Source organism: Notamacropus eugenii, chromosome 7, assembly GCF_028372415.1.
Source record: "Notamacropus eugenii isolate mMacEug1 chromosome 7, mMacEug1.pri_v2, whole genome shotgun sequence".
NCBI lineage: Eukaryota > Metazoa > Chordata > Mammalia > Diprotodontia > Macropodidae > Notamacropus > Notamacropus eugenii.
Genome location: NC_092878.1, coordinates 151785468 through 151804652, shown reverse-complemented (window position 1 = coordinate 151804652; position 19185 = coordinate 151785468). Strand labels below are relative to the sequence as shown.

The 19185-nt window shown below is 37.8% G+C and overlaps 1 protein-coding gene across 1 annotated transcript in view; it reads right to left on the bottom strand.

Annotated features, from left to right (window-relative positions):
• The window catches only part of CDKL2 (cyclin dependent kinase like 2), a 47256-nt gene that overhangs the window by 11548 nt on the left and 16523 nt on the right, over nt 1-19185 (bottom strand). Inside the window, 2 exon segments of the mRNA XM_072625166.1 lie at nt 374-486; nt 10940-11139. Of these exon segments, the coding sequence (XP_072481267.1) occupies nt 374-486; nt 10940-11139 (313 nt within the window).

The window sequence follows — 19185 nt, the reverse complement described above, 5'->3', positions numbered from 1 at the left end:
CATTAAGAATCTCTTATACTACTGGATTTCTATCTTTGACATGAAATGTCCAATATTGATTTCCAAAGAAAACAAGATCACCCATCAAAATTACTCTTCTATTTCTATTTTCCAAAGTCTAGATTCAATATATGTATGAAGAATCTGATGATCATTCTTTGGGACTGTTCCAGACTGCAGAAGAATCCATCATTTTCTACAGTTATTTTTTCCCACAAAAAGAGGGAACAGGGAAGTGATAGTTGAATCTAAAAAAGATGCAACTGGAAATGGCAATCTAAAGGGGATGCAAAATCAACCATCAGTTGTTGAATAAACTCAGCTTTCATATCCCATCTCTGGTAAAATTTTAAATGTAAATAGAAAGTCTTACCCAAACATTTCATAATTCAATACAGCTGATCAATATCAGAATTCCCAGGAAGAAAGGGTTTCCCTGTGAATATTTCAATTAACAAACAACCATTGGCCCATATATCAACACCCCTGAGAGAAATGGAAAAATAGGGTCTAAGAAGCTTGGGAATGTACAATTTACTTAATGAAATTAGCACTGCAACATAACTCATCCTTCCTATTATTTGATACCATTGGGACTTAGAATTATATCCAAATATGTCAAACTGTTCATAAAAATAATTTTCTGTCCAAACCCTGCTTAATTCAGAGGATAAACTTCTGGCAACCCTAACCAAGTGAATACTTCTGAAGAGTCAGAAGTGAGTCCCAAAATGAGTCCCAAAATGTCTGTCACAATATCCAAAGACTTTATTTTATGTGAGAATGTCTTTAGTCCTCAGAACCCATTTTTTTTTACATTGCATATCATTCTACCTCTGTGTTCATCCTTCTTTGCCAAAGAAGACCATTCTATCCAAGAAATCATGACATGACTTGCACTTCACCTTGTTTTGATTGAGGGAGGGCTGTGCACATCACCAGCCTCACTTCTTCTCCAGAGATATCTGAATCCAGTGACCAGATATTAATCAGGATGACTGGAGATGACCCAGGATGCACTGGGAGACCTTAGGTCACATAGGCTAATATTGTGGCAGGTGCTCATGGTGAGGCAACACCCATTCATTGAATATGCCCGTTTAAGATGTAGCCAGAACATGGTCCCTTTAATGAAGCCAGGAAAAAGGCAGACATCAGGCTGGGAGGGAAACAGCCACAGTTAGTACTGATAATCTCTCTAAAGCTAGGAGAGTACAGAGGAGCAATTAGCCTTGGTCCCATTGGCATCCTAGCTTCAGAGTGCAGTAGATTTAAAGTTTTGGGACAGGTAAGGACAGGAGAAAAGAAAGAAAGAAAGGAAAGGAAAGAGAAAGAAAGGAAAGGAAAGGAAAGGAATTTTTTTTTACATTGCATATAATTCTACCTCTAGTTCTTAAATTAGGATTCACACATTGTCAAATGGTCAGTGGAGAAAGATCAACGGAGACTGTGAACTTGCACGGGGAGAAATTATGTCTTCATTTTCGCTAATATCTACCAGAAATTTATCATTTCCTTCTATTATTTAAAAAGATTATTCTGAGAAGGCTTCACCTTGGGATGAGTCCCCAGGTTCTATAACCCGAAAGAAGCTATGAACCTTCACTCTAAGAATAATAGGTCATAAAAGGAAGGGGAGGAGCCATTTCCATGTTGGAGGAAGTTAGAGTTACAACAGAAAGAAAAGAACTAGAGGGTGTGGAGTATAAAAGGAAATATGAAAAAAATTCATCAAAAACAGATAAAATGAAAATATTTTGATCTCTATAAGAAATATCATTGGTTATCTGGAAAAAGTAGCCTGTATGAAATCTCTTTCCAGATAGTGGCAGAAAATTGAAAGTTTTATTATCATACCCTGGGAGAACATTTTCCCTTTGTTCTCTTGAGAAAAACTCTATGATCATAACATCATTATCTTACAGCTACTGATAATTTCATGAGAGTGATCAGGACAAGCTCCCTTGATCAGCTGGCCTGGCACCTATGGGAGCTACCCCAAGGAGCAGGCCTGGGGTCGGAAAGACCTTGGCCCCTACAGGTAACAAGCAAGCTCTGGCTTCCTGCTGAGATCAAATGCAGTCTGAGATTCATGACTGTGAAAAGCTGGAAACTGGGTCATGAAGTGCCACTTATCCAAGAGACTTTAAGAGGAGTGACCCTTCTCACAATCTCTCTTGGGACTGTGTCACTTAGGATCCACAGAGAGTAAAGACTTGCCTAAGATTTATGCACTGAGGTGGGGGTATAATGAACCAGAAACATAAGAGAGGCCTGATACCCTTTTTTAGGTCAGGACATGAACCCAAACTGCATGATCCAGGGACTCCAGCCTTCTGCCTTCCTACCCTCAAAAGCTAGAAAATCTCTAAAAATGAAGGTTGTATATGGCTCATGTTCAGAATCTCCCCAAAATGAATTGTGTCCCTTTAAAATTTAATCACTGTACAGAGCAGATTTCAAATTGGACAACAATTATCTATCACAAAAGAAATGCTTCGAATACAAAAGGCTCAAATTTGTGTGTTAAAACATGATACAGCAAGCCATTTCTTTTAAGCTATTCTCCAGGGTAGCTGGTAGCTAACACAGCAGGCATTTCAGATCTACACTGCCAGAGCAAGTTTGTAGCCAGCCCAACCTGCAGGGCTCATCCACTCCTCAGAGGTCATTTTCTCTTAGGAGCTGCTAAACAGAACACTTCCTTCTGGGTAAAAAAGCACCTGGTCCCAGGAGCTCTCAGCCCACCAAACTTAGAAATGCCTTTATCTATATTGTGCTCAGGGAAAGCATAAAGCAGGAGCTTGATGTCTAGTCTCAGGCTGATCTAGACTGGCATACATGTGTGCATTCACTGTAGCCATTGGCAGGCTGAGGACAGGGAATGAAGGAGAAAAACTCCCATCTTTCCTTCTGTTTTTGTTCTAAGACAGATGTTCCAAAGGGAAGGAGAATGAGACAAAGAGGGCGGTTATTCTACTGTAAGTCTGAGTCCTAGCTTAGCCCTCAGTCATCAGCAGCACATCCATGCCATCACAAGGCCCAAGGAACATGCAAGGAGCTTTACTGAACATGCTCCTTTGTAAGAGGCCGGAACACAGAAGTAGCCAAAGTCTGTACCTACATATGGTCCGTGGGAAGGCCCCCTACAGATCCATCCCACACATGCTCTCTGGGCTGACTGCCAAAAGTCCCAGTTCAGAAGATCATGTGGAACTGCATTCCCCCCATGACATTCTCTCTTCATTTAAACATTTACCATCCCAAGAAAATCATGTCAAGTTACCCATATCCCTAATTCTAGAAAATTCTCAGGAGACCTAAGGAAGCTCAAATATTGTCTTTTCCAGTGTCTTCCCTGAGAGTCCCTGCACTAGAGTCTCAAGAAAGCCCACGTAGCACAATTTCTAATGGCCTCCTATATGTCATAAAGAATCCCAGCAAAAGTCCATGAGGCATAGTGCTGAGAACCCACACCTACCACAGCTGTTGGGTCTGAAAGTTACTAGCACTCCCAAATAAAAAGTAATCAAGTTCAAGCAACAAATAACATTTTATAAAGCTTTCATAAGTCCCTGCCTGCCTGCTTGGTACTTTTAAGACACTTATCAAGCCCAACAACAATTAGGAAAAAAAGTTAAAAATAGAGAAACCACTAACCACAACAATATATTTATATAATGTTTACTATGTGCTATAGTTAGCAGTATGCTTAACTGTAATTGTTATTTCATTTGATCCTCACAACCCTGTGAGGTAGGTGTTACTATCTCCATTTTACAGATAAGGAAACTGAGGCAAATAGAATTGACCCGACTTGTCCAAGGTCATACAGTAAAAGTGTACGCTTGGATTTGACCTTGTCTTCTTAAATCTATGCCTGGTTCCCTATCCACTGTGCTACCTAGCTGACCCTAAATGGAAGGAAGGAAAGAGGTAGGGAGGGAAGGAAGGAAGGAAAGAAGAAGGGAAGAAGGGAGGGAGGGAGGGAAGAAAAAGGGAGGAAGGAAGAAAGAAAGAAAAGGGATGAGAAAAAAAAAAGAAAAATGCTTATCTTCTTCGAGGAAAAGCATAGTCCCAGAGTTCATGAAACTCTCTCAACATGGATTTGGGACCTGAGGTGGCCTGAATATCATCCCTTGATTCTCAGGTAAGGAAACAAACTGTCCTGGGTGAAAATTCTTCCATGGATCCTACCAGTACATGGCCAACCCATACCCTTCTCCAACAGATCCTTGTCAATGCATACAGCAATTCAGATAGAGGTCCAGAAAAAACTCTCCAGGAATCCCTGCAAAATATATGGCACCCAATTTTTTCCAATGGACATCTGTGAAATCAGAGGACATTCAAAATGGAGGTCCAAATTCCATTGATTAAAGAACAAACAGACTAGTTCAAAAGAAATCTAACAACTTCAGATGAGTCCTAAACATGTGGAACTCTCAAAAAAGGATTAATCAGTTAGGAGATAAAGGTCACGGGAACTGGGTAGAAAGAGGACCTAGAATTTTAGGGTTTTATTTAAGAGGGTACATATCAATCCCCTAGTATGAGGGCAAGAGATGAAGAAGAAAGACAGTGAGTTAGATATTAAATTCCTTGAGAAAGGAAAGAAAATGCCTGGGGGTGGGGTTGGGGTGGGTGCAGGGAAGGAAAGTCTATAGATATCTTGGGTTTAAGATATTCAAACCAAAATGTTAGAAAGAATCTGGAAACCTAGAACTAAATCTCAGAACAGGAGTAAATGAGAAGGATAGATGTAGGAGACATATGAATGCAAATGACAGCTAAATCCATGTGAATACATGAGCCCTCCAAGAGAAAAAAAGACAAAGAGGAAATAGGTTGGGATAAAAAAAATAACGTAAATACATACATGCATACATGGTTCAATTCTGTGGTGAACCAGGCTAAATATTATGCTGAGAACAAGAAAAAAAATAAGTACTTTTTATTCTTTTTTGGGGGGACAAATCAGTCCTTCCTAAGTCAATTAAAGTCAACAGGATTTATTAAGTGCTTACTATGTGCCAAGAATTATGCTAAGTACATACAAAGAAAAGCAAAAATGGAGATTTTTTTCTCAAGGAGCTCACATTCTAAAGAGGGTGACAAGATGAAAATAACTGTATAAATACAAAATTCACAGGGTGAAAATGGGAGCTAATCTCAGAATGAAGACACTAACGTGTGAGGGAACTGGGAAGGGAGTAGACAGAGTGAGGGCAAGCCAAATAGCATCTTTTGCTGTTTTTGTTTTAATATAATCAACTGTCTCTGATTGAATAATATAATTAAAGATCTTTCCCACCCATTAATGGACCTGGGAAGATTTGTAGGAAGGCCTTTTATGGATGAGGCACTGGTTCTCAAGGGTTGTGATGCCCTCTGGCTCTAAAAAGTGTATAAAGACACTCAGGTGCAGTTTAACTTTGGGGCTTAGTTTTTGGAAGAAGGTTTGTATGCCAGGTGAGATTCTAGGAAGTCACTAAGCAGCCCCCTGGCTTTGAAAACCCAGATATTGGTGTTTCCCTCTGTGGTAAGCATGTATGTATGTTCAAGTTGTTGCATCTGGCTGTTGATTTGTGATGTATGTATTGCTTAGGTCAGACAGTTTGGAAGTGCTGTCTGTTGGTTGATCTTTGTTTGTCTGTTTGTATTTTCTCTGAAGTTCAGGATGCTGACTTTTCCCCCTGAACTAAATAAATGATACATGTACTTGATTAAAGTGATTGTTGACCCTTCAAAAGTTGCTTTCCTTTTAGAAAAGGTCTAAGAACCTGTGATAGCAGGTTCTCCTGTGGGGTACTTACTTTTAGAGACAGCTAGAAAAAGACTGTGCTGCTAGTTTCACAGAGTACTTGGGAGCAAAATGGAAAGGCAGGAAGGGGACAGATTATAAAGGGCTCTGAAAGCCAAACAGGATCTTATATTTGATCCTGGAGGTGCAGAGAAGACACTTGAATTTGTGGCTGGAGTATAATTCCTTTCGCAACTCAATGGAGAGTGAACTAGAGAGAGAGACTTAGGGAGGCTTAGGGAAGGCTACTGCAATAGTGCTCTCATGGAATGAGCTCTGCACCAGGACAGCTGTTGTCACCAGAAAGAAGGGTGTGTAAATGAGATATGGTCTAACAGACAGGAGGTGACCACTAATGGATACAAGTGAGGAACATGAGTGTCTTCATTCCTCTCCAGGCCACATCCTGACTCTCTACAGGTCTTTGTCTGTCATGTTCACAGAATATTCTTCACCCTAGGAATTAACTCCACCTCTAGAATATTTCTCATGTCACACTTGAAACACCCTCTGTTGATGATTGGCCAGTCTGGGAAGGAGGCCCAGGCCTACATGTCCTCATTCCCTTCCAAGCTGTACTTCCCATGGTACTTTCTCCACACTATGCCTGGTACCTTCTCTTCCTTTTCCCCACTTTTCCTCTCCCTTTTATGTGGTGTCTTCCCCTAGAGATTGTAAGCTCCTTGAGATCAGGTACTGTTTTTCTGCTTGTGTTTGTATTGCCAGGGTTTAGCACACTTCCTGGCACAGAGTAAGTGCTTTAAAAATGCTAACTGACTGGAGGATTGAGAGTGAGACCTTGGAGAGAATAGGGAATGGGAAGGTGAGACTGTAGTTTCAAACCTGGGTGAGTGGAAGAATGGTGGTGTTCTCTGTAGCAACAGGGAAGTTTAGAAAAGAGGAGAATTTGGGTAAAAAGCTGAGCTCCATTTTGGACATGCCAAGTTTAAGATGTTTGTGGGGCATCCAATCCAAAGTATCCAATGGGCAGTTGAAAATACAAGACTGAACGTCAGAAAAGAACTTAGGGTTGGATCGACAGATCTGAGAATTGTTTGGAAAGGGTTGAAAATTAAATCCGTGATTGAAAGCTGCTATATTGTGAGAACCATTCTGCCTAAGTTTAACTTGTAAAAACTAGTTTAACTTGTAAAAGAAAGTAAAAAACATGAAAAGACACAGGTGCAAAAATATTTCTAGGAGCACTTTCAGTGAAAGGAAAGTAGTGGGAGAAAGGCAGAATAAAGCAGATCTTGGATGCAGAACAGCTCGGTTCAAGTCCTGACTCACATACTAGCTAGGTAAGGCTGAGCCATAAGTCACTTAACAACTCCGCCTCAAGTACCTTTCTGTGTTCTAAAGCATGCACTAAAAAGAAGTAGTAGAGGGAGTTGCATCACCAGGAAGGCATTCCCTTTGTCTATGAAAGAAAAAAATAAACATCTGGAAGAAAAGTGGGTATCCATCAACTGGGGTTGATGGTTGAACAAAAGGTGATAGGTAAATCTAACTGAATATTATTTTTTTTTTATTTTTTAATGTTTAACACTCACTGCCATACAATTGAGATTTTATCCCCCCCACCTACCCCCCACTACCCCCCTCCCTCCCCACGACTGCATACAATTCTGTATAGGTTCTACATATACTTTCCTATTGAGTATATTTTCACTATAGTCATGCTATGTAGTCAGACTAAAATAAATGAAAGAAATCATATAACAAATCAAAACATGATACACAAACACATACACATACACAAACATGATCTGCTTTATTTTGCGAATGACTTCCATATTTCTTTCTCTGAGTGTGGAAGGCATTTTGCCTTGAAAACCACCTTTGGGATTTTTTTTTTTAAAGAAGTTCTTGCATTATTACAAAATTCCAAGTCTACCAGAAAAAACTCTCGCACACTGTGGTCGTTGCTGTGCACAGTTCTCCTGGTTCTGCTCCTTTCACTCAGCATCAGGTCATATAAGTCCTTCCAAGCCTCTCTGAAGTCTTCTTGTTCATCATTTCTTATGGCACAATAGTACTCCATTACATTCATATACCATAATTTATTCAGCCATTCCCCAATTGATGGACATCCCCTTGACTTCCAGTTTTTGGCAACTACAAAAAGTGCTGCTATAAATATTTTTATACATGTGGGACCCTTTCCCGTTTTTATGATCTCTTGGGGATACAGTCCTAGTAGCGATATTGCTGGGTCAAAAGGTATGTACATTTTTGTAGCCCTTTGGGCATAGTTCCAAATTGCTCTCCAGAATGGTTGGATGCGCTCACAGCTCCACCAACAATGAATTAGTGTTCCAACTCTCCCACATCCTCTCCAGCATTTATCATTTTCTTGTTCTGTCATATTTGCCAACCTTATAGGTGTGATGTGGTACCTCAGAGTTGTTTTGATTTGCATCTCTCTAACCAATAGTGATTTAGAGCATTTTTTCATATGATTATAGATATCTTTAATTTCTTCTTCTGAAAATTGCCTGTTCATATCCTTTGACCATTTATCAATTGGGGAATGACTTGTATGATTATACATTTGAGTCAGTTCTCTATATATTCTAGAAATGAGGTCTTTATCCCCGAGCTTAGCTGTAAAAATTCTTTCCCAATTTAGTACATCCCTCTGGATTTTGGTTGCATTGGGTTTGGTTGTGCAAAAACTTCTCACTAACTGAATATTATTGTCATAAAAAACAATAACTATGAAGAATTGGGAGAAAATTGTGAAGAAACACTTTAGAGGAAAAGTATTTATGCAAACATGACAGACAAAAAAATTTAATCTAAAATATATAAATAGCTGTTAAAAATTTACAAAGGTAACTTCTAAATAAAAGGTAAATGGCCAAAGGATGTTAAAAATTTTCGAAAGAGGTAATGTAGGGTAATAATCATGTGAAAAAAACACTCAATCCATGTAATAATCAAGAAATGCAACTTGAAAAAACTCTGAGATACCACCAGCTCAACAAAAATAATGTCAAACAATGAAATTGAATGAGATTCAGGCATGAGATTGTGGACATAAAGACACATATCCTTTGGGAAACTGTCAATATAGAATGTTTTCAGACAGCAGCCTGTTGACTCATAGTAAAAGCTACACATGTAGCCTCTCTGATTCTGTCTATCGTTGGCAAAATATATGGAGGGTGGTATTTAATAAAAAAAGAGCGAGGAGTCGCTGGTTCCAAAATGTTCACAGTGGCATTACAGACATCTTAAAACACCTAGAAGAAACCAAAATATCCTGTGACAAAGGAATGGTAGTACATTAGCATAATGACATATTATAATTGAGATCCACAAGTTTGAGTAATATAAAGAAAAATTAAATATATTTAAATATAATTAAATATAAAGAAATTTAAATTTATTTAAATTTATTTAATTTAATATATTTAATTTAAATATAATTAAATATGGAGACAAATTTAAGACTTTTCTGAAGTAATGCAAAATTAAAAAAGGAAATCGAAAGTCTACACTAACTCTTGTTATTGTTGTTGTTTGTAGTGCAGTTTGTTGTTATTCAGTCATTTCAGTAGTCCCCAACCTGTCTGGAGTTTCCTTGGCAGAGATATTCGAATGGTTTGCCACTTCTTTCTCCAATTCATTTTATAGAAGAGAAAACTGAGGCAAACAGAGTTAAGTGACTGGCTCAGTGTCACACAGCTAGTGAGTGTCTGAGGTTAAATCTGAATTCAGGTCTTCCTGACTCCAGGGCCAGCACTCAATCCACTGCACCACCTAGCTGCCCCATACACTAACTACAACCATATAAAAGGAAAAATGAATGGGAAAGACAGGACAAACAGAATGCTAGAGGATTCAGAGTGAGTGACTAAAAGATAATATGTAAAGCATTGAAATTAATGTATGTAAATGTTAATAGCTGCAAAGAATATGTAAATCAGTTGCATATGATTATCATTTGGAGAAAAAAACATATAGGGCAACAACTTTAGCTTTGTCCTTCAGAGATTTTTATTCCTCCTAGCTCACTCATGAGATTACAATCCCCTAAAATATTACTAAGAACATATTATAAGCAAGTGTAACTATGTATGAAAATATAAAATTATGCATGAACTAAAATTTTCAAAAAATGTACTTGCAGAGTCAACAATTTTATGTTTTAGAATTTACTTTGTACTATAAGTAGAATCATTATATGAACTCTCGTTTCTTATTTTAGGTCATTTTATGGGAATTTATATAAAGGATTCATGAAAAGGACCTGAAAGATTTTAAAATGTTTTGTGGGGTTGGGGGTGAGGGAGAACAGTGAGCAGCAATTTCAGTTCTTGGATATGTTCTAAAGCCACAAAGAGAGAGCCCAGCAAATTAAAGCCTGTCTCTGCACCCTGGTACAGAAGAGCAAGAATGTTATAACAGCGAACTATGGTGAATGTCTAATGTAAGTATACAAATAGTGCCTGATATGTCCACCAGATCACAGAGGGAGGGGTGGAAGAGACCTTAAGGATGACATAGGTCACCCACCCTACTCCTTTTGTGGAAGAGGAACTGGACATCCATAATGTCTGGAGTTCCCTCTGCTCTTCACACATCTTTACATGGGACTGGAAGGCATCTCTTCTTGCCTCTGTCTCATAGTTTTTTCTTCTTTTAATTCAGCTCAAGCTGAATTTTCTGCTGAAAGCCTCTCCTGATTCTCCAGTACACAAGCCTTTCCTCCCAAACTGCCTTGTAGTCACTATTTCATGTATATTTATATTTACAAGCTTTATACTTATCTTATATACTATAATTATATATTACGCTATATATTTAATATATTATTACATTATGAATGTATATTTTACTTTATACATACACATATATATATCCTTTTTTCTTCCTCAGAATTTAAAATCACTAAGACTAATGATAGTCTCCTTCTTTTATCTTTGCATTCCAAGCACTCAGCTAGCACAAAGCCTAGCATATGAAGACCCTCAGTAAATACTTATTGATTAGTAGGTTGGCTGGTTGATTGACCAGGGTCACACAGACGATAAGTGGAAGAAATATGGTTCAAATCTAAGTTCCCTAATGTTAAATCTAATTCTCTTTCCTCCCACCCAAGTGATCCCATTTAAACTAAATTTAAACTGAACATTGTGATTATGACAAAATTGGATTCCTTTAATAATCTGAAACAAATACTTTTGAACTTTTTGGTATTCTAGTCCATCAGAAAAGGCATCCAGTTCATCTAGTACAGTGTGGTCCACAAACTCAAAAACCAAGTACCAACGTTTATTCTTCTTATATGCTTCTATTAGATTCACCAAATTTTCATGCTTCAATTGCTGTTAAATTTTTAAAAAATAATAAATTCTCCATAAATAAGGTCAAATTATAGTCATATAAAGAAAATTCAAAAAGGATATCACTCAAGAAAGCCTATGTCTTCCCAAATGTACTGCCTCCAAGTATCCAATGACTTCTCTCATTCCAGATCCCTCAGGTGTAGTGTCCTTATACTCTGGTCTGGTCAAACCACATCTAGAGTATAGGGATAATTGTTTGCACCCAACTTTTTGAAAGCACAGATAAACTAGAGAATGTTCAGAGAAGTAGAGAGCAAGAGGATTGGTATGATGAATTCATGATGTTCATCTCAAAGAACATTAGGAAAGGTATATAAGGGAGTCTCCTGTGAAAGAGACCATTCTGCTTATATGCTGACAGATGACAGAACCAGGACCAAGGCAGGGAAGCTGCAGAGAGGCTGAATACATGGAAAAACATGGCAAAAATCAAAGCTATCCCAGTAGGAAATGAACTGTCCTTGGAGGCAACTGATTCCATTGGAAAAGATACGGTTGTCAGAGAAGAGGATTCAATTTTTAATAGTATTTTATTTTTTCAAGTTATACATAAAGACAAATTTTAACATTCTTTTTTTTAAAATATTGAGAAACAAATTTTGTTCCTCCATCATCTCCCAGGGAAGGGGATTCTTTTTTTTTTCCACTTTCTTTCTTTTTTTATTTGTAATTAATTTTATTTATTGTCAGTGTTCTACAATAACTACCATATAACTTAGATTATTATTTTCCCCTCCCTCCCTCCTACTTCCCCCCTCCCTCCCTCCTAACTCCCCCCTCCCTCCCCGAGAGGGTATACAATTTTGTATAGGTTCTACACATACATTCCTATTAAATACATTTTCACTATAGTCATGCTGTATTGAAGAACTAAAATGAGTGGGAAGAATCATCTAACAAACCAAAACCCAATACACACACACACACACACACACACACACACACACACACACACACACACACACACACACACAAATGATCCGCTACAATCTGCGATTGAATTCCATAGTTCTTTCTCTAGATGTGGAAGGCATTTTGCCTTAGAAGACCATTAAGAACTTTTTTTAAGTCCTTGCATTGCAATGAAGTTCCAAGTCTACCAGAAAAAACTCTCATACACTGTGGTCGTTGCTGTGAACAAAGTTCTCCTGGTTCTGCTCCTTTCACTCAGCATCAGATCACATAAGTCTTGCCAGGCCTCTCTGAAGTGTTCCTGTTCATCATTTCTTATAGCACAATAGTATTCTATTACATTCAAATACCAAAATTTATTCAGTCACTCCCCAATTGACGGGCATCCCCTTGATTTCCTGGTTTTGGCCCCCACAAAGAGTGCTGCTATAAATATTTTTGTACATGTGGGACCCTTTCCTATTTTATGATCTCTTGGGGATACAGTCTTAGAAGTGGTATTGTTGGGTCAAAGGCGTTTGTATATTTTTGTAGCCCTTTGGGCATAGTTCCAAATTGCTCACCAGAATGGCTGGATCAGCTCACAGCTCCACCAACAGTGTATTAGGGTTCTAATTCTCCCACATCCCCTCCAACATTTATCATCTTCCTGTTCTGTCATGTTTGCCAATCTGATAGGTGTGATGTGGTACCTCAGAGCTGTTGTGATTTGCATCTCTAATCAAAAGTGATTTTGAGCATTTTTTTCATATGACTATAGATATCTTTAATTTCTTCCTCTGAAAATTGCCTATTCATATCCTTTGACCATTTATCAATTGGGGAATGACTTGTATTTTTGTACATTTGACTCAGTTCTCTATATATTCTAGAAATGAAGTCTTTATCTCCAAGGTTATCTGTAAAAATTCTTTCCCAGTTTTCTACATCCCTCTGAAATTTGGTTGCATTGAGTTTGGTTGTGCAAAAACTTTTCAGTTTAATGTAATCAAAATTATTCATCTTGCACTTTATAATGCTTTCTATCTCTTTTTTAGTCAAAAATTCTTCCCTTCTCCATAAATCTGATAAATACACTATTCCTTGCTCCACTAATCTGTCCACAGTATCCATTTTTATACCTAGATCATGTACCCATCTGGATTTTATTCTTGTGTACAGTGTCAGGCACTGGTCTATGCCTAGTTTCCGCCACACTTTTATCCAGTTTTCCCAGCAATTTTTGTCAAACAGTGAGTTCTTATCACAGAAGCCAGGGTCGTTGGGTTTATCAAACAGTAGACTGCAATATTCATTGTCTACTGTGTTTTGAGTACCTAGCCTATTCCACTTGTCTACCCTTCTGTTTCTTAGCCAGCACAAAGTGGTTTTGATAATTGCTGCTTTATAACACAACTTGATATCTGCTAGTGCTAAGCCACCTTCCCTAGCATTTCTTTTCATTAGTCCCCTTGATATTCTGGACTTTTTGTTCATCCAGATGAATTTTGATACTATTTTTTGCAGTTCCAGAAAATAATTATCTGATAGTTTAATTGGTATGGCACTAAATAAGTAAATTAATTTAGGTAGAATTGTTATTCTTATTATACTGGCTCAGCCTACCCACAAGCAACTGATGGTTTTCCATTTACTTAGATCTGACTTTATTTGTGTGAAAAGCATCTTGTAGTTGTGTTCATATAGTTCCTGGGTTTGTTTAGCAGGTAAACTCTCAAATATTTTATAGTGTCTATGCTAGCTTTAAATGGGGTTTCCTTTTCTATCTCTTACTGTTGGGCTTAGTTACTAATATATAGAAATGCAGAAGATTTGTGTGAGTTTATTTTATAACCTGCAACTTTGTCAAAGTTGTTTATTATTTCAAGTTGTTTTCTTCTTGAATCTCTGGGATTTTCTAAGTATATCACCATGTCATTTGCAAAGAGTGATAACATAGTTTCTTCTTTGCCTATTCTAATTCCTCCAATTTCTTTATCTTGTATAATTGCTATAGCTAACATTTCTAGTACCATATTGAATAATAGTGGTGATAATGGACATCCTTGTTTCACCCCTGATCTTATTGGAAAGGCATCTAGCTTATCACCATTGCATGTAGTGTTTGCAGAAGGTTTTAGGTAGATATGCATATTATTTTGTGGAAAGTTCCCTTTATTCCTATGCTCTCTAATGCTTTTAATAGGAATGGGTGTTGCATTTTGTCAAAAGCTTTTTCTGCATCTATTGAGATAATCATGTTATTTCTGTTAGTTTTGTTGTTGATATGGTCGATAATGCTAATAGTTTTCTTAATATTGAACCAGCCCTGCATTCCTGGTATGTATCCTACCTGATCATAATGTATTATTCTCGTGATAAGTTGCTGTATTCATTTTGTTAAAATCTTATTTAAAATTTTTGCATCTATATTTATTAGAGAAATTGGTCTATAATTTTCTTTCTCTGTTTTGTCTCTTCCTGGTTTAGGTATCAAAACCATATTTGTATCATAAAAAGAATTTGGGAGGGCTCCTTCTAGGGAAGGGGATTCTTGACAGTGGCAGATGTGGATAAGTGGTCTCAGGTCTCAGGACTCTGACTCACCAATGTAATTTTACTTTGAAATGCAGAGAATTAATTCCTTTAATGAGAGACAAGAAAGGACAATATCCTATTCGCAAGCATTTTTTAAATGAGTGTGTGAGGATAATGATCAACTAGTACAAATATTTCATTCTGATATTGACTCTTCTCCAGGACCTAGAGAACTAAATAGAGAATAATGAGTTGTTACATATGGGCAGTCTAGATTTCCTTGAAAGAAAAATGTCACCATATATCAAGATAAGGTCCAAAAGGATACATAATTTAGACATAAAGGGTGATACCATAAGCAAATTAGGAGAGCAAGGAATAGTTTACATGTCATATCTATAGAGAAGAGAAGAATTTATGACCAAACAAGAGACAGAGAACAACATGAAATGCAAAATGGCTAGTTATGATTACATTAAATTTAAAAGGTTTTACACAAACAAAAACAATGCAACCAAGATTGGAAAAAAAGCAGAAAGCTAAGAAATATTTTCTTACAGCCAGTGTTTCTGATAAAAGTCTCATTTCTCAAATACATAGAGAATTGAGTCAAATTTATAAGAATACAAATAATTCCCCAGTTGATAAATGGTCAAAAGACATGAACAGTCAGTTTTCAGATGAAATTAAAATTATCTATAATCATATGAAAAAAAAATGCTCTCAATCACTGTTGGTTACAGAAATTCAAATTAAAACAACTCTGAGGTACCACCTCATACTTATCAGATTGGCTAACATAATAGAAAAGGAAAAGGATAAATGTTGGAGAAGATTTGGGGAAAATTGAGACACAAATGCATTGTTGGTGGAGTTGTGAACCGATCCAACCATTCTGGAGAACAATGACTATATGATTGTGCATACCCTTTGATCCAGCAATATCACTACTAGGTCAGTATCTCAAAGGGATCATAAAAAAGGGAAAAGGATCTACATGTACAAAAATATTTTTAGCAGCTCTTTGTGTGGTGGCCAAGAATTGGAAACTGAGGGGATGTCCATCAAATGGGGAAAGACTGAACATGATGTGGTATATGAATGTAGTGGAATACTATATTGTTCCATAAGAAATGATGAGCAAGCACATTTCAGAAAAACCTGGAAAGACTTAAATTAATTCATGCTGAGTGAAGGGAGCAGAAACAAAAGAACACTGGAAACAGTAACAGCAACTCTGTTCAATGACCAACTTTGAGAGATTTACCTCTTCTCAGTAATGACATGATCCAAAATGATTCCAAAAGACTCATGATGGAAAATGCTATTCACATTCAGAGAAAGAACTGAGTCTGAATGTAAATCAAAACATACTATTTTCACATATTTGTGTTTTGGTTTTTTATTGTGGTTTTTCCTTTTGCTTTATTGCTTCTTTCACAACATGATTAGTGTGAAAATATGTTTAACATGATTGCACATATATAACCTACATCAGATTGCTTGCCATATTGGGGAGGGGATGGAGAGAAAGGGAGAGAGAGAAGGAGAAATAATTACAACTCAAAATCTTATTAAAAAATGATTGATGAAAACTATCTTTACATGCAATTAGGAAAAAAATACTATTTACAAAAAAAAAGAAAGAAAGAAAAATTTCCTAAGAAATGGAGCTTTCTCAAAATGAAATAGGCTTTAAAAGTGTTTCCCCCACACCACACCACACCCATACCTCCACTACAGTGGTATCTTCAAGCGAAGGCTGATTGACTTATGAAAGGATGCTTTCAAAGGAAAATTCTTATCAGGTACAGGATTTGACTACATGGCTTCTGAAGCTCCTTCCAATTCAGAGATTCTGCGATTTTTTTTCTTTTAAAAAAAAGGCATTTAGGACAATACTAAATGGTAGAAAGTTTATGCCAAGCAAGAGCTACCATAACTACTCAAAAAATTTTACTCTTTTTTCAACCAGATAGCTTCAATCTATGAGATCCCTGGATATTAGCAAGTAAGTTTTAAAATGTGATTATCTTCAACAATTTACATTAATTTTTGAGATTCTCCTTTAAGCAATTCAACTCTGTTTGGAGCTGAATTGCTGGCAACTGGGAAAGATGATTGGAGTCAGAAAACTCTGATTAAATGGTAATCCAAAGGAATATACTTATTCCTCAGCTGGGCATGGCACTATTATAAAATCTGAGTGTGTGCTATAGCAATAAAAACCTCATCAACAAATGCAGAAAAGCAGAAATATTAAACACATCCTTTACTGGCCATAGTGGGATAAAACTCATTAGCATTAGAAAATATTTTAATAAATGACTTGAACTTAGAGATTGCAAATCACAGAAATAATTGATCAATTCATCAAAGAAAATGATAAAAATGAGACAACATACCAAAATTTGGGGACGCAGCCAAATTAGTCCTTAGGAAACCAAGGGAAAGGAGAGTCCCTTGTGGATGACAAGCTCTTCCTGTCTGTGGAGGGTGTTTGTGGTGGTTGCACTTACCCCTAGGACACTGCCAAGTCCTGTGGAAGGGAGTTGGACCTAACTGCCTACATAAGACAAATCAAGGAGATGAAGAACATTCAGAATACGATTCAATCAATCATTTGTGTCCCTTCATAGTTAGTGTTGGGAATTCTCAGTGTAGCAATTTGTCATCTGTAGATTAGAAGAGTTACTTGAGACACTTGGATTAGGTGACTTTACCATGGTCCCAGAACTAATATGTGTCATAGATTAGACTTGAAGAGAGAGCTTCCTAACCCTAAGGCCAGGTTTCCAGGACCTACACCATGCTGCCCTGAGGACACAGTGTGGTAGAATATAAATTACTTTAATCTTAGCCTTAAAAGACTTCACTTTTATTCCAAGCTCTGAAATTTTACTAGTTTGTGGAACTATAGGCAACTTACTTGACCTCAGTTGCTCTCAGGGTCCTCATTTGAAAAAAAAAAATGCTTCCCCAATTTGCTTTAGAAAGTAACTGTGAGGAGAGCACACTATTACATCTTAGGGCACTGTGCAAATGTGAGTTACTGTGCCCTTCTCTAAGAAAAATAACAGAAAACCTTGATATAGCACTTTAAGGTTTGAACCCTGCAGCAATCTTGCAAGGGCAGATATCTTACAGCAGGCCTCAGCATTCCTACAGTAGCCATCAGAGGTTGAATTCAATAGCAGATCTTCCCACTTCCAAGTGTAATATTCTAGACATCACACCACATTGACTCTTCTATATCCAATTACTCTTTTTACAAATCATCCAAAGACAGTATTCAATGCATCAGTCTCATAATCTGCATTTATTTCTTTGTTAAAGTTCCATTCAGAATTGCCTTGTCTATTTCACCTTAAAATTCTGATCTTCCCATTAAATGCCATTGCTTTGAAGGATTTTGGACTTGCTTATTTATACTTTGTTGGCTGAAGAAAGCAGATTAAGCCAAGCCATTTCATCAAGCCCAGAAAATTTAAAACAAACCCCCTTTTTGAAAACCACTTCCTTCAAAGATGGTAGAGTGAGAGCTTGTACTCACCTAAACTCTAGGACAAACTCCTTCAAATACCTCTAAAAAGAGAATATGAACAAATTTTAGAGTAGCAGAATACAATAGGAGACAGAATGGGGGAGATTTCCAACCCAGGACAGACTGGAAGGTCGACAGGAAGGACTTGTTACACGGGGCTGGAGGAGCACACAACACACAGGCTGCACCAGCATGGATCCTGCCATAGCAAAACCAAAGAGGAAGCCCCAGGCAATCTGAAGTGGCAGCACTGTGGATTCTCAAACATATCAGCTCAGTACAGGAGTCCAAGGGAAATGAGAGAGAGAAGCGCAGAACCCCAGATAACTGCAGCAACTGCTCCTGAGACTATCCGCCCTAAGATTAAATGTGTGTAAGTCACATACTTGAACTTCTGGGAGCCAACATGGCAGAGTAATTGGTAAATGCTATCTCCTACCCTTTGCTGACCTTGAAAAGCTCAGAGAATATTTCCCCAGGAAAAATCCTAGAACAGTGGTATCAGCCTAAGGGGTAAACAGCCTCTTAGAACATGAGGCTAGGAAAATTGCAAATGGGGGGTTTCATCTTGCTGTGGCTGAAAGGGTCCCATGCAGGACCAGAGCTGTCACAGACAGTCCCACCTCAGCGAACCAGGAGGAGATCCAGAGGGTGGATCCCACAATCACCAATGTCAGGACCCCAGGGGAAATGAGAAGACACTAGTGCAAACGGGTTCACCAAGCCCCCAGCTTTCTTATGCTCTAGGTCAGCAGAGGAGATCCCCTGTAGCCAGATCACCCCTCCCCTACATTTAACAGAGCTAGCTCTAGGGTTACTCCAGGGAAACACAAAAAGAGTTCACCTGGCCTCTGTTTTTGCACAGCAGCCAGCTCAGCACAAGGTAAGCTGCATCATTTTAGGTTCAAGCTGAAAGAACCAGAGGTCACAACAAACAAAAGCATCAAATTCTAGGCACAAGAACCATAGGGCAGAGCCCCCTGTGCCCCAGAAGCAAAAATCCACTTTGAAAGCCAGGAAAAGGGTGATCATCATGAGCAAGAAGCAAACCA